The sequence below is a fragment of the Cetorhinus maximus genome, chromosome 9, assembly GCF_964194155.1.
Source record: "Cetorhinus maximus chromosome 9, sCetMax3.hap1.1, whole genome shotgun sequence".
Classification (NCBI taxonomy): domain Eukaryota; kingdom Metazoa; phylum Chordata; class Chondrichthyes; order Lamniformes; family Cetorhinidae; genus Cetorhinus; species Cetorhinus maximus.
In genome coordinates, this window is record NC_135887.1 from 99,339,446 (window position 1) to 99,358,320 (window position 18,875).

Sequence of the window (18,875 nt, forward strand, 5' to 3'; positions counted from 1 at the left end):
GTTACTTCCTTTAAAACTCTGGTATGGAATTATCATTTTTTAGTGCCATTATTTTTTTCTAATACAGTTTTTTGCTTACATTAACTATTGAGAGTTCCAGTCCTTGCTTCATTAATTTACCTGGAATGTCAGATATATTAAGCTCTTTGTCCACTGTGAAGGCTAACACAAAGTAAATATTCAACCAGTCTATCATTTCATTATTTTCGTTTGCAATTTGCAAATCTGTTTTTACAGTTCCCACATTACCCCTGACTATCCTTTTCCTCTAAGTATAATTGTAAAAACTGTGTTAATCTCAACATTCCCTCAAGTTTGTTTCCTAATTCCTTTTTGCAGCTCTTAATATCCTCTTTGTCTTCCTTCGCTGTTCTTTATATCTTGCCTAGTCATCTGGATTTACATTATCCTTTTAGTTTTAAGTTATCTCTCTCCTCTTTTGTCAACCATGGCCATTTAATTTGGTAAGTAGTGGGGCAAACAAGCCAGAGAGCTTCAAGTCTATGCTGCTCAGTACGACATGAGGAACTTCTATAAAGCCCTGAAGAAAACATCTGGCCCTCCCTCACGTGGCTACTCACCTGTTCCCAGCATTGACAGGGAATCTCGCCTGACAAACAGGGCAGTTTTCAAAGAGCACATAGCTGAGCACATTAGGGGTGTGCTTAACTCCCAGCCACCGTAAGTAGTGTTGTTATAGATAAGCTTCTAGACTGGTCCAAATGTGAAAACCAGGAGAGCAAACCCTTTGTTGTGGAGTTGATAAAGCCATCAGACCTCTATCCTCAAGGAAAGCTCCAGGTTTAGATGGGATCCCAGGAGGAGTTTACAATTCTGGGAGACCCCCAACTATCTGGGAGGCGATGGTGTAGTGGTATTGTTGCTGGACTAGTAATACAGAGATCTGGGTTCGAATCCCACCACCGCAGATGGTGGAATTTGAATTCAATAAAAATCTGGAATTAAAAGTCCAATGATGCCCATGAAACCATTGTCGATTGTTGTGAAAGCCCATCTGGTTCACTATGCCCTTTAGAGAAGGAAATCTGTTGTCCTTACCTGGTCTCAGACTGGTACCAGACCCACAGCAATGTGGTTGACTCTTAAATGCCCTCTGAAATGGCCCTAGCAAGCCACTCAGTTGTAACAAACTGCTACAAAGACAAAAAAGGAATGAAACCAGACAGCATCGACCTAGGCACTGGAAACGACAATGGCATTCGCCGCCCTATCGACCCTCCTTACTAACATCTGGGAGCTAATGCCAAAATTGGGAGAGCTGTCTCACAGTCAAGGAACATCCTGACATAATCATCCTCATTCTCCTTACAGATAATGTCCTAGACACCACCATCACCATCCCTGGGTATGTCCTGTTCCACCAGCAGGTCAGACCCAGCAGAGGTGATGGCACAGAGGTATACAGTCAGGAGGGAGTTGCCGACTCCAGACATCAACATCAGGTCAAATATGGGCAAGGAAACCTCCTGCTGATTACCACGTACCCTCAGCTAATGAATCAATGCTCCTCCATGTTGAACATCACTTGGAGGAAGCACTGAATGTGGCGAGGGCACAGAATGTACACTGGTTGGGGGACTTCAATGTCCATCACCAAGAGTGGCTCGGTAGCACCACTACTGACTGTGCTGGCCGAGTCCTAAATGACATAGCTGTTAGGCTGGGTCTGCGGCAGGTGGTGAGGGAACCAACAAGAGGCTTGACCTCATCCTCACCAACCTGCCTGCCGCGGATGCATCTGTCCATGACAGTAATCGGTAGGAGTGACCACTGCACACAGTCACTGTGGAGATGAAATCCCGCCTTCACATTTGAGGATACCCTCCATCGTGCTGTGTGGCACCACCACCATGCTAAATGAGATAGATTTCAAACAGATCTAACAACTCAAGACTGGGCATCCATGAGGTGCTGTGGGCCATCAGCAGCAGCATTGTACTCAAACACAATCTGTAACCTCATGGCCCGGCATATCCCCCATTCTACCATTACCATCAAGCCAGGATCAACCCTGGTTTAATGAAGAGTGCAGGAGGGCATGCCAGGAGCAGCACCAGGCATACCTAAAAATGAGGTGTCAACCTGGTGAAACTATAAAGCAAGACTACTTGTGTGCCAAACAGCATAAGCAGCAAGTGATAGACAGAGCTGAGCGATCCCACAACCAATGGGTCAGATCTATTCTCTGCAATCCTGCCAGTTGTGAATGGTGGTGGACAAGTAAACAACTCATTGGAGGAGCTGGCTCCACAAATATCCCCATCCTCAATGATAGAGGAGCCCAGCACATCAGTGCAAAAGATAAGGCTGAAGCATTCGCAACAATCTTCAGCCAGAAGTGCCAAGTGGATGATCCACCTCGGCCTCCTCCAGGGGTCCCCAACACCACAGATGTCAGTCTTCAGCCAATTCGATTCACTCCACATGATATCAAGAAACGGCTGAACACTGGATACTGCAAAGGCTATGGGACCTGACAACATTCCGGCAATAGTACTGAAGACTTGTGCTCCAGAACTTGCCGCGCCCCTAGCCAAGCTGTTCCAGTACAACCGTAATACTGGCATCTACCCGGCTATGTGGAAAATTGCCCAGGTATGTCCTGTACACAATAAGGAGGACAAATCCAACCCAGCCAATTATCACCCCATCAGTCTACTCTTGATCATCAGTAAAGTAATGGAAGGGGTCATCAACAGTGCTATCAAGCGGCACTTGCTTAGCAATAGCCTGCTCACTGATGCCCAGTTTGAGTTCCGCCAGGTCCTGACCTCGTTACAGTCTTGGTTCAAACATGGTCAAAAGAGCTGAACTCCCAAGGTGAGGTGAAAGAGTGACTGCCCTTGACATCAAGGCAGCATTTGACTGAGTGTGGCATCAAGGAGCCCTAGCAAAACTGGAGTCAATGGGAATCAGGGGGAAAACTTTCCACCGGTTGGAGTCATACCTAGCACAAAGGACGATGGTTGTGGTTGTCGGAGGTCAGTCATCTCAGCTCCAGGACATCACTGCAGGAGTTCCTCAGGGTAGTGTACTAGGCCCAACCATCTTCAGCTGCTTCATCAATGATCTTCCTTCCATCGTAAGGTCAGAAATATGGATATTCGACGATGATTGCACAATGTTCAGCACCATTCGTGACTCCTCAGATACTGAAGCAGTCCATATCCAAATGCAGCAAGACCTGGACAATATCCAGACTTGGACTGACAAGTGGCAAGTACCATTCACGCCACACAAGTGTTAGGCAATGACCATCTCCAACAAGAGAGAATCCCAACCATCGCCCCTTGATGTTCAACGGCATTACAATCACTGAATCCCCCCACTATCAACATCCTGGTGGTTACTATTGACCAGAAACCGAACTGGACTAGCCATATAAATACTGTGGCTACAAGAGCAGGTCAGAGGCTAGGAATCATGCGACGAGTGACTCACCTCCCACTCCCCAAAGCCTGTCCACCGTCCACAAGGCATAAGTCATGAATGTGATGGAATACTCCCCGCTTGCCTGGATGAGTACAGCTCCTACAACACTGAAGAGGCTGGACACCATCCAGGACAAAGGAATCCGCTTGATTGGCAACACATACACAAACATTCACTCCCTCCACCACTGTTGCACAGTAGCAGCAGTGTGTACCATCTACAAAATCCACTGCAGGAATTCACCAATGCTCCTTAGACAGCACCTTCCAAACCCACAACCACTACCACCTAAGAAGGACAAGGGCAGCAGATAGATGGGAACACCATCACCTAGAAATTCCCCTCCAAGTCACTCACCATCCTGACTTGGAAATATATCGCCACTCTTTCACTGTCGCTGGGTCAAAATCCTGGAATTCCCTTTCTAACAACACTCTGGCTGTACCTACACCACTTGGGCTGTGGCGATTCATGAAGGCAGCTCACCACCACCTTCTCAAGGGCAACTAGGGATAGGCAATAAATGCTGGCCCAGCCAGCGAAGCCCACATCCCGTGAACGAATTAAAAAAAAAATCCATCAAACTCACACCATTATGTCACAATGTGGAATCAACAAATCATTCCTCAGGCATTTAAGGATGCCATAATTATTCACTTAAACAAAGGAAAACAACAAAAATCTGTGCGTGACAACCACAAAGGAATCTTGCTGCCTGTGATAGCTGGTAAGATTCTAGAAAAAGTTCTACTCAACAGACTGGTAAACCACATAACAGAATGTGTACTGCCAAAAAGTCAAAGTGGGATCAGGAAAGGAAGAGGCACTTGCAACATGATCTTCACCCTTCAGCAAATACAAGGGAATCAGTGCGAGCAACAAGTGGGACTCTACTTTCCTTTGTTGAACTGATGAAGGCCTTTAGCACAATAAATAGAGGCGCTTTGTGGAAAGACTTAGCCAAACTTGGATATCCTGATGGAGCTGTAAATCTGACACAACAGTTTCATGATGGAATGACAACCAGAATCACTGACAGTGGTGAATACACTGACCACTTTGATGTAACAAGTGATGTTGAACAGCGGTGTGTCATGGCCCCTGTGCTCTTCAGTATATTCTTTGCTGCCATGTTGTCTGGGGAATTTGGTGGAAATATTGATGGAATATACATCCATATCAGAATAGATGACAATCATGTCAACCTGAGTTGACTCAAATCCTCAATTAATGAATCAGAGATGATGATTCGGGATGTTTGCTGATGACTGTGTACCTGTGTCACACTGTGAGCACAACCTTCAAAGGATTATGGACTGTTTTTCAAAAGCAGCTAATGATATGGGCTAATCATCAGCTTAAAAGGAAGACCACGATACTTCACCAACCATCACCAAATTCTGACTATATCCCACCTACTATACCTATCAAATGACACACCCTGAAGGTTATAGATAACCTCACCGATCTCTGATGCATAATCTCCAGGAATATCTGCATTGTCAGTGAGGTATGGCAAATAGAATATCCAGAGCAAGCTCAAGATTGCCCATATATGAAAGAGAATGCAGAGGAAATGAGGTGTCAAACTTACAACAAAACTTGCTGTGTACAAACCTTCCCTCCCAGATGTCTGCAAAACATAGACTACCTAGTCCAGATATATTAAGCAATTGAACAAGTTCCACATGAAATGCATTCGGAGCATAATGGGCATCAAGTGAGAACACAAAATGCCCAACACTGAGGTACTTCAAAGAGCAGAAATGTCTGGATTTGGAGCACTCATCATCAGAGCCCAGCTCAGATGGAGCAGGCATGTAGTGCATGTAATTGGCGATAAAAGCCTAAGTGTGTCATGTATTCACAATTTAAACTTGGACACAACCTGTGAGGTAGGCTGAGATTAAGGTTCAAGGACTCCTTGAAGGCAAACCCCAGGAAACGTGACATGTCCACCAGTGAAGACTGGGAGAAAAATGCACAAGAACGAACTACCAGGGGAGCAATCTCAAGTAGTGGCATTGTTCTTTTTGAAGAGCAAAGAAAACAGACAGCAAAAGACAAGCTAGAAAGTCTGGGCGGCCCCACCAAAAATCAGACAATTCATCCTTGCCCACATTGTGGAAAGCTATACAGGCCTGCAGTCAAGCTCCACTGCCACATTAGAAAACACAACAGATGACTGTATGCACTCAACAAAGAGCCATCTTCGACAACCAAACAGAATATGACCGTTCTTTCCCCTTTGGGCTATATTAAGCAAAATTTAAAAAAAACACCCCCAACTGCTCATCTGCAAATTTAGCCGATAACAGTTTTAACCAGTTTGGTGTCATCAGTCTGACTCATCTCAATCAAAAAGTTAGCTGTATCAAGATCTTGAGTAAGTCAAGATCTTAAGTAAGTAATAGTAAGCTATTAATTTCTGCTTTTCAACCCTAGCATTGAATTTAATCATATTATGGTCATTGCTAGCTAATCTAATAACATTTATCTAAGTCTGGATCACAACTAAATCTAGTATGGTCTGCCTCTTGTTGGTTCTTGAAAGCATTGCTCCAGAAAACTATTTTGAATGCACACAAGAAATTCACTATCTTTGACTCGAGCTACTCTGTTCTTCCCATTCGATATGAAAATTAAAGTCTCCCATTAAAACCACTTCGCTTTTGCTACAAGTATGTCTAATCCCAGAATTAATACATTCTGCCACTTGACGGCTATCAGGAGGTGTGTTGACAACTCCCATTACAGTTTAAATCTTCCTGTTCCAGTACTGGTGTGCCAGAGTCTCATGAAATGGAACCCTTCCTTCTCACACCACTCCTTTAGCCGTGCGTTCACCTTACTGATCTTTGTCCCTATGCCAGTTAGCATGCGGTTTTGGTAATAATGTTGCGATTACCAATCTTGCTGTCCTGCTTTTTTATTTAGTGCCTAACTTCTAATAATCCCCAAGTAGAACCTCTTCCCATTTCTTCTCTGTATCAATGGCCTTGAAATGGATAACAACTGAATCTTCCCACTCCCATTCCAACCACTTTGAGATATCCCTTATCCTGGCAAACACCACATCCTTCAGGACATCTCTGTCCTTTGCCTGCCTCACTGTTCCAGTGAAGCTCAACGTCAGATCGAGGAACAGCACTTCATCTTTTGATTAGGCACATTACAGCCTTACGGGCTTAACACTTGAGTTCAACAATTTCCAACCATGAACTTTGCCCCCGTTTTGTTTCATTTCCTTTGCATGTTTTGGTTTTTCTTCTATTTTCACTTTCAGACAGTAGCACACGTGAGCAAAGTTATAGCTCATGGAATAAAAAGGTATAGTAGCAACGTGGATACAAAACTGGCTGAGTAATAGGAAACAGCGAGTAACGGTCAATGGATATTTTTCAGGCTGGAGGAAGGTTTGTAGTGAAGTTCCCCAGGGTTCGGTATTGGGACTCTTGCTTTTCCTGATATATATTCATGATCTAGATCTTGGTGTACAGGGGACAATTTCAAAGTTTGCGGATGATACCAAATTTGGAAGCATTGTAAACTGTAAGGAGGGCAGTATCGAACTTCAAAAGGACATAGGCAAGTTGGTGGAGTGGGCAGATAGGTAGCAGATGAAATTCAATGCGGAGAAGTGTGAGGTGATTCATTTTGGTAGGAAGAACATGGAGAGACAATGTAAGATAAGGGGTAAAATGTTACTCACATAACCTCATAAGAGGCTGTGGTGAAAGAATTAATCCAGGCTGGTCTTTTGGTTAAAGCTGGTTCATTTTCAAGACAACTCCTCAGTGCTACTGACTTCCTAGTAGCTTCCAGCTGTACCTTTTTATTCTATTTAGATGGGATAATTAATGCCTATCACCTGTTTAACTAGCAATTGGTTTTAACAAGGTGATTGCCATATTAACAGATTCCCCTCTTTTTAAATAACTAAAAAAACTTGAACATTTTTTAAACAAACAGAAGGAAATAACGTCACGCATTTCTGCATCTATAATTCCCGAATTTCTTTTACCACACATATATACACACACACAATTAGAAAACAAAAACAATTTTTTTCATTGCATCATTATAAGACACCCCTCTTCCAACACATTTAATAATTTCTTATAGCAGGCACTTCCTTTCATAAAACAGTCTGATATTTGGTGACTTGTGTCAGCCCATTTTATCTTAGAGATCTCCTTTCTCTCTAATATCTCCTTTACGCTGGCTAGGTCTATTTGTAGCCTTTTTTCACTTTGCGTGGAATGAATGTTGTCCCAAAGAGACCGGTTTCAACATAACATTCTATGGGCAAACTTTTCCCACATTGCCCCTTATATAATATTTCTGTCAATATATTGGATAAGTAAACCCCCATATCTAATGCTATTCTACCAAGGCTAACGTTTCAGCAGCTAAGGGGCTTTTCACAACCCTTTTTATTTTCTTGGCCTCCCAAGCCAGTGGGCAATATTTATCTTTCTTTCTCACCAAGAATATGATAAACCCTGCTGTGCTAGAGTACCCATCTGGAAGATTGGCAAGTGAAGCATCATTAAAAATGACCAACCTCATATCTTCTGGATCACCCAAAGCTGGAAACTAGAACACACATCTCTCAGAATTTAATTTTTTAAGTGCTTTATTTGCTCTCAGAACTTGCTCAACTGTAGCAGGTTTCATCATGGTACTCAGCTCCAATTCATCATAACTAGTGTCAGGCCTAGTCTAGTGCAGAACCAGTTCAACTGCCCAATCAAACGTCTCAACTGTTCTGGTAACAGGATCCCCTTTTTGTGAGGATCTACCATGAGTCATTGGGATATAATTAACATTTTCTATACAAGATTATTGATTCAATATCACTCCTAACTTGCTGTGCTTAATGTCTAAACCTATGTATTTAAAGACCCCAGAAGCCTGACTTCCGACCTGGAATTCCTTCTTTATCTTCTCGATTACCCATTGTTCAAATTTTACAGATCCTCCCCACAGAAAATCATCAACATGTATGATAAAGATTCCAGCTAGTTTCTCCTTATTGTACCAGTAGAACATCACGGGATCTGCCTTTAACTGAATGCAACCAGTTTTCAACAGGACAGACCTCACGGAAAAATACCAAACTCTTGATGCATCATTTAACCCATAAACACACATTCAATTTCCATAGCTTTCCTTCTACATCCCCAGCTTCTTTGGGTGATTTCAAAGAGACTTCCCTTTGAAACTTCTCCCCCTGTAAAGACACAGCCTTTATATCAATTGATTTGCACTCCCAGGAATAGGATGCCAAAATAGCTTAAAAAATCTTCAAACTCACTTTCCTCGCAGTAGGTGAGTCCACTCTGACATCTTGATCTCTTAGTCTCTCTTCAAAGCCTCAGGCTACTAATCTCGCTTTGGCCTTATATGTGCCATCTGGGAGTACCTTTTCTGTACAGATTCATCTGTGAGATAAAGCTGGTTGTCCTCTGTCAGGTATTTCAGAATATACCCCAAATTCCTTCCAACTTTCTAACTCTTTCCGTTTGGCTTCCTTTATCGGCTTACTTTCCAATTTATTAGCAGCTACTAGAATCTCTCAGTCATAAGGACTTCTACTTCTATTGAGATTACTATCTTGCTCTCTAGTCCTCCTTGTTAAGCTACAGCCTCTACTCACATTCCTCTCCCTTTCTGGACTGCTACTATATGATCGTCCTCCCATGCGAACAGAACTCCGTTCGCAAGTCCATGATTTTTTCCTAGGGTCATGACCAATTTCTGGTCCACTGTCAAAACTCATACTGCACTTTTTGGGTTTCCACATCTTTACCTTGGTTTGCCATTCGATAGGTCTTGTCTCCTGTCCTTCATCCTGCACATTTTAGCCAATGTTTGCATTTACCAGTGGCCTTTCCTGCTCTCCCTATGATAATGGCATTCCTCCACACACCGGTCCCTTCTGGAATGTATGTTACCTTTGTTCCTACTTTGAGTAGTTGCCCTTTTGGACAAATACCCTTGTCCTGTACCTCAGTATTACTTTGTTCATAGTCAGTCAACCCTGTATCTGCCGTTGTCTGCTCCTCATAACTACCCTGTGTATGTGAAGTGCATGGTGCCTCCTTGCATTCTATGTCCTGTTCAGAACCTGTAAAGGTATAGTCAGTACCAATTAACCATGAAGAATGTACCTCAACAGTTTGATTGCCATGTTGCACAATTACTACTTTCCCATCACTCCCTATAACCTTGCCAGGTCCTTTCCACTCTTTCTGGCCTTCCATTTTATAATATACCATGTCTCCTTGTCTAAACTGTATTCCTGATGATCTTACACGGCACCGTACGGCCCACCGAATTTTCTCGGAAACCTCAGCTTTGATGAAAACTTTTCTGCCAACATGCAAAGCGAGCAGATGAGCAGAAAAGGTGGAGCTAATGCTAGTCCCTTCTAGAGCAGGGCGAGCATCTGACAACACCGAAGGTAACTTCGGATTTCTTCTGTACACCAACTGATACGGACTGTATCCCCCAACCATTTGCAGAGAGTTCTTTGCATGCACCGCCCCATGCTAGTGCTGTTTGCAATTTACAATTTGGTTGATCAGCTAATATTTTATGTAACATGTTATCTATTACTGCATGGTTTCTTTCACAAAGACCATTACTAAAAGGGCTCTCAGCTGCAGTGTGCATAACTATGATATTTAAATTTTCGCACATATCTCGAAATTCCTCATTGACGAATTCCCCACCATTATCTGTGAGGAGCTTTGTTGATGTTCCTAATCCTGTTCCTACCCATTTTTCCATGACCTTATCGACAATCGTCCTTTTGTCTTTACTATGTATCACAGAGGATAGGCTAAATCTGGTTGCCATATCTATGAAGTGTAGTAAAAAAGTTTGTCCCAAACTTTCAAGTCCATTGCATCATTAAACTCCCTGGCTAGTGGCAAGCTCACAACAGGACGCAGTGGTGTCTTGCGATATTTAAGGCAAATTTCACACTGAGCAGTGATTTGTTCAATAAGATCATCATATCCTTTATCAACCACTCCCGCATCTCGAAGTAGAGTCTTCAGTTTCTGTGGCGCCGGATGTGCAAACTGTCTATGTAATTTCCAAATGATCTTTTTGTCCACCAAATTCTCATTCTCAGCAGTTAAACAAAACTTCATGAACTTTTTGATGAGAAATCACTGGCTTCCTTAGTGGCAAGCAGTAAATGACCTGACCAAATAAAATGTAGATCCACATTTTTCCCAAACACTACTGCTCTATCATTCTTCATATCTAGCGTCATCTGAGCATTCTTCATCACAGATCGACTCAACAATAGCGGTATCTTGCTAGAAACCACATCAGTACTGATAAACAGATTGTTCCCTGCTATCTTACAAGGGAGGACCACCCATTTGGAGGATGTTAATGTATTGTCATCTCCGACCCTGAAGCAGGTAGAGCTTTCATATTCCTTGACCTTCTGCTGGTCCGCCTCAACGAGAGACCCCAGATAGCATTCAAACCAATCCATGCCCCACACCGTAGGAGTGCAACCACTGTCCAGAACTGCACAGTTGAAGGAATCTACCATCAAGATACTCATCACCGGATTCAAACTCAGTGATCAATACAATTCCATCATGGCAGTCACCATCATCATTTTCAGTTTCAGATGAGTCCGCCTCATGGGTCACTTCAAAAACATGATTCCTTCGCTGTGGGCAGTTCATTGCGTAATGGTACTGGGAGTAACACTGAAAACACCGAGTAACCATTCCCCGTGCATTTTTTTGGGTTTAAACGTCTACGGTCACCATCCCAGACAAGCTTTTTGTCCCGACTCTCAAACTGGCTAGGGTTACGACCATTATCAGACCTCTTGTCATTAACCCCATCTTTGTATTGGAATCTTCATCTAATATTTGGTCGACTGCGAAATTCGGTCACCATTGAATCCTCTGTCCTTTGTTTTACAGCATAGTTGTTCCCATTTGATAAAAAAGTGGCAGGGACCAACTGTTTCCCCAGAAACTTTTTTAGGGCAGCAACCATTTGATCTAAGAGAGATTCTTTCCCCCGGAACTGAACCCCTGTTAGTACTAAAAGACTATCAACATGGGAAGTGCGAGCACAGTCCAGTAATTTAAATGCCAATACCAATTCTGGAATTTCAAGTTCAAATCTCTGTAGCGTCCTGTACCATTTATCAAAATCCATGACATATTCTTCCATGGACTGATTGTCTGACTTCCTAAACCTATCAAAGATCGTCCAAGCTTCATACACTTCCAATAACTCATCCTTGTTGTAGAACTTTTCCAAAAATTGTATCAGACAGTTTAATCCCTCTTCATGATCCAAATCATTCACTTTCCACTCTGAAAATACTTTACTCATCTTACTTTTGGCTGGCAATGATAACGCCAAAGCCATACTTTGCTTCTTCCGGGGTATAGAAGTAACCCGGGTCCATATTTCAACTTCAGCCTTCCATTGCTGATAAGGTTCAGAGTCAGAAAAAATTGGTGGATAGTCAATGCTTGCAATTTTGCACCGTCCTTCCGCAATTTAAAATTGTTGGCAGCAGTACACTTCTTTACCCTCAGAGGACTGAGACAGAAAGCTTCGTATACAGCAATCAATCAGCAAAGCTTAAAGTTCATCCTCTGCTATCATGTTACTCACAATAAGAGGTTGTGGTGGAAGAATTAATCCTGGCTGGTCTTTTGGTTCAAGCTGGTTTATTTTCAAGACAACTCCTCAGTGCTACTAACTTCCTAGTAGCTTCCATACAAAGTGTTCCAGCTGTACCTTTTTATTCTATTTAGATGGGATAATTAATGCTCATCACCTGTTTAACTAGCAATTGGTTTTAACCAGGTGATTGCCATATTAACATACGATTCTTAAGGGTGTGCAGGAGCAGAGGGACCTGGGTGTATATGTGCATAGATCATTGAAGGTGGCAGGACAGGTGGAGAGAGCAGTTAATAAAGAAGTTTACAATAGCCTGGGGCTTCATTAATAGGGCATTGAGTACAAGAACCAGTATATTATACTGAGCTTATAAAAGACACCAGTTAGACCACAGCTGGAGTATTATGTACATTATGGGAAGGATGAGATCACATTGGAGAGGGCGCAGAAGAGGTTTACAAGAATGGTTCCAGGGATGAGAAACTTGAGTTATAAAGATAGACTGGAGAGTTTGGGACTGTTCTCCTTGGAGAGGAGAAGGCTAAGAGGAGATTTGATAGAGATGTTCAAAATCATGAGGGGGCTGGATAGAATAGATAGGGAGAAGCTGTTCCTGCTTGTGAAAGGATAGAGGACACAGATTTAAAGTGATTTGCAAAAGCAGATGTGATGAGAGAAAAAAAACTTATTCACACAGCAAGTGGTTCGAGTCTGGAATGCACTGCCTGGAAGTGTGGTGGAGGAAGCTTCAATCGAGGCATTCAAGAGGGCATTAGATGATTATTTGAATAGAAACAATGTGCAAGAGTACAGAAAAAAAGCAGAAGAATGGCACTAAGTCATGATGCTCATTTGGAGAGCCGGCACAGACGTGATGGGTCGAATGGCCTCCTTCTGTGCCGTAACAATTCTGTGATTGTTTGTTTTGTTGTTTTTTTCTTGCCCCATCACCATTCCCTTTGACCCTGAAAGACTAACTCTTCTTTCATTCAGTATTTCTTGTCTTTCACCCTGTGAACACCTTCTTTGCTCCTTGTCCCATCCACCCCTTGCTTAAAACTAATTACATCTCAAACTTTTTCCAGTTCAGATGAAAGGTCATAAACCTGAACGTTAACTCTGCTTATCTCTACACAGATGCTCCCTGACCTGCCGAGTACTTGTACTGCAAAAGTTAATATGCAGGTACAGCAAGTAATTAGAAAGGCAAATAGAATGTTGTCGTTTATCGCAAGGGGAATGGAATATAAAAGGAGGGATGTTTTGCTACAGTTGTACTGGGTCTTGGTGAGACCATATCTAGAGTAGTGTGTATAGTTTTGGTCTCCTTATTTAAGGAAGGGTATAATTGTATTAGCAGTGTAGAGAAGGTTCACTCAACTGATTACCTGGGATGAAGGGATTGTTTCCTTATGAGGCAAGGTTGGACAGGTTGGGCTTGTGTACATTGGAGTTTAGAAGTTTAGAGAGAGGTGATCTTATTGAAACACGTAAGATCCTGAGGGGACTTGACAGGGTGGATACTGAAAGGCTGTTTCCCCTTATGGGAGAGTGTTGACCTAGGGGCCACAGTTTAAAAATCAGGGGTCTCCCATTTAAGATGGAGAGGAGGAGAATTTTTTTCTCAGAGTTGTTAGTATGTGTAATTCTCTTCCCCAGAGAGCAGTGGAGGCAGGGTTGTTGAATATTTTTATGGCTGACAGTCAAGAATCTAAGGGTATAGGAATAGAAAGGAAAGTAGAGGTCACATCCAGATGAGACATGATCTTGTCAAATGGCGGAGCAACCTCTAGGGGCCGAATGGCCTGCTCCTAATTCATAAGCCAGTATGAGTATTTCCAGCATTTTATGTTTTTGCGTCCTTCAGGACTCTCGAATGCAGCTGTAGAGGATGTTATTTATCCCCCCAACTGTTGAATTTCCTATAATTACAACAGGAATATTCTGCTATACCCTCCTTTCATTCATTTCTTTGAACAAGACATTATTTTCTGTAAAATTCACCATTGCAAATACCTGGAAAATTTAAATATTTTATTACCTGGCCTGAAGCTTTCGGACAGATTCCTCCTCTTGTCGAGCCTGCCGCTCATCCTCAAGTGCTTCCTCAAGCTTCTTGTACATTTCTTCCAGTTCCTGCACACGTTGCAGGTATTGTTGCAGTTCATTAGACTTCTGAGCGACTTGCTCCTCCATCTGCTCTCTGATCTGAAAACAACAGTACACAGATAATAATCTTTACCATGCTGAATGAATGAGAACCCCACATGGTTAGCACAGGTGCTGCACCTGGAGTGAACATTAATGGGTCTTCACAGGAGTCAAATATAGTGAAGCTCCAACATACCGCATTACAGAGAGGTAGGATACAGGGCCAGAAATGAAACTCCACAAGTTACTTAGCTCAGCCGTGGAGTGGCCAGCAAAAGTCCAGTATTGATACATAGGGATAGAAAACTTATATATATCCATAGGGATAGAAAACATAGTTTTAAAGTGAATTACGGGCCATGTCTTGGATAAACATAAAAAACAACCAGCACTTATATTTATTTAGGAAGAGGCGAAAACAGATTCTAAGCTGAATATCAATAAATGGACCTTGCTTGCTGCGGCCGGGGCTGTTATCTCATTAGCAGTTTTACAGATAAATGATCTCAGTGTTCCTATGCGACAAATGGAAAATAAAAATCAACCAAACTTTTCACTCTTGATTGTTAACCATCAGCAGAAAGTGCGAGCATAGTTCAGAAGTAGCTTCAGCTAAGCTAAGCTGCTCCTCATTTTTAATGGATAAATTCATTCAAATTTGCTTAAGTACATCATTTTAAAGACTTTGCTAAAAAGAATAATTTACACAAATACATTAATTTGTGGATTCAATATAGCAATAAATGCAATTCAATCCTACTGTCTGGACTCAGCTATAAATTGGATAAGTTCAGTAAGGTTCGGGAGGGCAGCAGATGTCTGTAGATATACAGCCCAACAGGAATCAGCACCTACAGGACAGAAGCGCAGAAAATTAATGGTTGTGGGGGCGGGGGAGAAGAGAGAGCAGGGGGGATAATTGCAATTGTTTAAATCCCTGAAGAATATCCACTACAATGTCAGCAACTTTTCTCAATTCAGATCCACTATTAGCAAAGTTGCTAATAGTAGTAAACGACCCTTGAATGGAAGTTTTAGCAAGGCAATCTCAGATTTATGGCACCAGAAGTCTCTCAGAATATGCATTTCAATACTAGCCATTTCTTCAGCTATAGTATTACACCATAGGCTGGACTCATCCATTTTGAATCAATACAGGATGTAACTTAAGAAGGAAATCCCTTTTCTTCAATTACATGAGTTTTAATTCATGAATTAAATATATGTGCTTTGATTGAAATGTTTTCAAATGTCAATATCTGGTTAAAATTCAGTTTGTCCTTTCAGATATGGACTTCATTCTATCTCCAACAAAAAGAGATAGTATTACTTGTTTTGAAAATAGCTGGACACCTGGCACTAAGCAACACAGTGGGTTATAGTACTAATCATTTACTTACAAATAGAAACATGGAAGATTTATGGTACAGGAGGCAGCCAATCAGCCCATTTTGTGATACTTGTGGTCCTGGGCTTGAATGCTGCCTGGACAGATATGGATGAGCCTCCATGTATATCAGTAACAAGAGTTCTGAGCTAAATTAGTCTGCAAAGATTTAACTAAGTTCCCAGTGAGCCAAGAGACCCAGCTGCTGAATCATGAATCTTCCCCACATTTATTCATACGAACAAGGAGGAGTAGGCCATTCAACCCCTCGAACCTGCTCCACCATTTGACAAGATCATGGCTGACCTGATTGTGGTCTCTGCTCTCCTTTCTACCCCCTATACCCTTTGACTCCCTTGTCAGTCAAGAACCTAACACAGCCTTAAAAATATTCAATGACCCTTCTTCCACTACTCTTTGGGGAACAGAATTTCACACACTAACAATACTCAGAAAAAAAATTCCTCTCATCTCCCCTCAAATGTGAGGTCCCTTATTTTTAAACTGTGTCCCCTAGTTCTAGTCTCACCCACATCCTTTCAGCATCCATCCTATCAAGTCCCCTCAGGAGCTTAAATAAAAACAGAAAATGCTGGAAAGACTCAGCATCTGTCGAGAGAGAAACAGAGTTAACGTTTTGAGTCCGTATGACTCTTCTTCAGAACTATCTCAGGATCTTATATGTTTCAATAAGATCACTTATCATTCTTCTAAACTCCAATGAATACAGACCAACCTGTCAACTTTCCCTCCTAAGACAACCCCCTCATCCCAGGAGTGAACCTTCTCTGCATTGCTTCTAATGTAATAATATCCTTTCTTAAATATGGAGACCAAAACTGTACAGTGTTCTCCTGATGCGGTCTCACCAATACCCTGTACAACTCTAACAAAACCTCCCTACTTGTATACATGATTCCCCTTGCAGTAACCAACATCCCATTTGCCTTCCTAATCACATGCTGTACCTGCATACTAATTTTTTGGCAATTCATGTACCAGGACAGCCCGATCCCTCTGTACAGAGTTCTGCAATTTCTCTCCATTTAAACAATATGCTGCTTTTCTAATCTTCCTGCCAAAGTAGAAAAGCTCAAATTTTCCCCAAATTATACTCGATCTCCAAAATTTTTGCCCATTTACTTAACCTATCTACACCTATTGCAGACTCCTTATATCTTCTTCACAACTTACTCTCCTACCTTTGTGTCATCAGCAAATTTAGCAACCATACATTCAGTCCCTTCATTCAAGCTATTTATATAGATCATAAATAGTTGAGGTCCCAGCACTGATCCCTGTGGCCCTCCACTAGTTGGCCCTGCCAACCCAAAAATGACCCATTTATCGCTACACTTTGCTTCCTGTTAGATAACCAATTCTCTATCCATGCTAATATGTTACCCCCTACACCACGAACTCTTGTTTTGTGAAACAAAATCCATTAATCTGAATTCATGGACCCATAAACATGCTGACTTCTATAACCCACAGAGGGAGAGCTATAAGCCTGCAACTGGCTATGCTCTGCAATGTAAACATTTTTTTTTATATAACTAGTTCGCTACACAGTTAGTATACCAGCTGAGAGGCACTTGTACAAAGATGCTGTAACGGATTAATGATTGGCTTCTGTACAAAATTAACCACAGAAAAACAATGCACATCATATTCCTCTTAGTCAAACGTAAACAAAAAGCAATCATATTAAAACGGCACCGAGTAATTTTTTAAGGGTTTGTTCAGTAGGTCTCACAAAGCGGTTCAGAGGCTTTGTAAGGTTGAACAGAAGCTGTTTATTGATAACACATAACTGTATACATATGTAAAAAGTATTGCCCAGACTCGAAGCTAACTTCATGCTTACTTCTACACAAGTCTGTTCCATGTCCCAGCCTGTCTGCTGTATATGCAGGTCTCGTCATGTGACTCTTTACTCCATATTATGGGTGGCATTGTTCTCCACTCCCACATTAACCCTTTCTATGAAACATCCTTATGCTACAAGTATTGTAATAGCAAATAGGCCATATAGGATTATCAAAACCAAACCATAAAGTGCATTGTGCTTACATTTTTTTCTCGCTCCAGCTCCTGTCTGAATCGATCTTGCAGCTGCATCTGTGTCTGCAGACGTTTTTTCTCCTCAAGAGCAGCCTGTTTTGCAGCATCCTCCAGTTCCTTTACAAACAGAAGGCAAACAGAGTCAATCAAAACTCATTGCATTACACTGGCCATGTATGGTGCTCCATCCTCATTTGAGGGTGTGTCATGATTCTTGGTGGCAGCTGAACAGGACTTCCTATTAAGTGAATGGTATAGACTTGTGGAGTTCAACAATTTCAGGTCAAAAACACTGCTCCCATTTTTGTGTATAGCAGTTGCTGGTAATGATTCTGTTTTTATCATTTTCAGTTCCTCTAGACCCATCTTTTGTTTATTTTCTTGCCCCATTACCATCTCTTCTTGGCTTGCAGCATCATCCTTTTTGTCACTTAATCATTCCTGCCTTTTACCCTATATCAGACCTTCCCCCTTTGTCCTTTCCTCTCACCTTTCCCTGCCTCTGCATTTGGTTAAAGCCTGTTACATCTCTAACTTTTCCCAGTTCTGATGAAAGGTCAGCGACTTTGAAATGTTAATTCTATTTCTCTCTCCATAGATGCTGCCTGACCTGTAGGGTATTTCCAACATAGTTTTTTTTTTCAGATTTCCCACATCGGCAGTTTGTGGCTTTTGTACCGGAGACTAGTTGACTGAAGAGTCCAGTCATCTACCAATTAGATGGTTCTGTTGTCAACCTTCCAAACAGATGCTTCCTGGAGCCTCTACAGCCTAAATGTCTGCAATAATACTTGCCTTGCCTTGATTTAACATTTGAGAGCTTATGGCCCGACTGAGAGGAATGGGACAGAAAGGGAGAAAGTTCAATAGGGTTCAATATTTCTTGCAGTGCAGTGGCAAATTCAGCTTTTGTGGCACAGTAGGTAGTGTCCCTGCCTGTGAGTTAGAAGCTCTGGGTTCAAGGTTCACTCCTATACTTGTTGACCAGGGAGGATGTGTTCATAACATGACCAAACAGGTTGATATTCAACCTGTAATTCCTTTTGATATGCCAATGGTGAGCGGAAAGCGCGGAAGTGTCTCCTGGTCAGCCATGTGGAGTAGCACAGGAAAAACTAGCCAAGGAAACAGG

At 42.1% G+C, this 18,875-nt stretch overlaps 1 protein-coding gene across 3 annotated transcripts in view; it reads right to left on the bottom strand.

Moving 5' to 3' along the window:
* The window catches only part of swap70b (switching B cell complex subunit SWAP70b), a 141,609-nt gene that overhangs the window by 14,549 nt on the left and 108,185 nt on the right, over nt 1-18,875 (bottom strand). For all 3 annotated transcript variants that reach the window (XM_078549193.1, XM_078549195.1, XM_078549194.1), the window contains 2 exons: nt 17,753-17,860; nt 14,183-14,349 (listed from right to left, as the gene is read on the bottom strand). In XM_078549193.1, the coding sequence (XP_078405319.1) occupies nt 14,183-14,349; nt 17,753-17,860 (275 nt within the window). The remainder of the gene's footprint in view (nt 1-14,182; nt 14,350-17,752; nt 17,861-18,875) is intronic.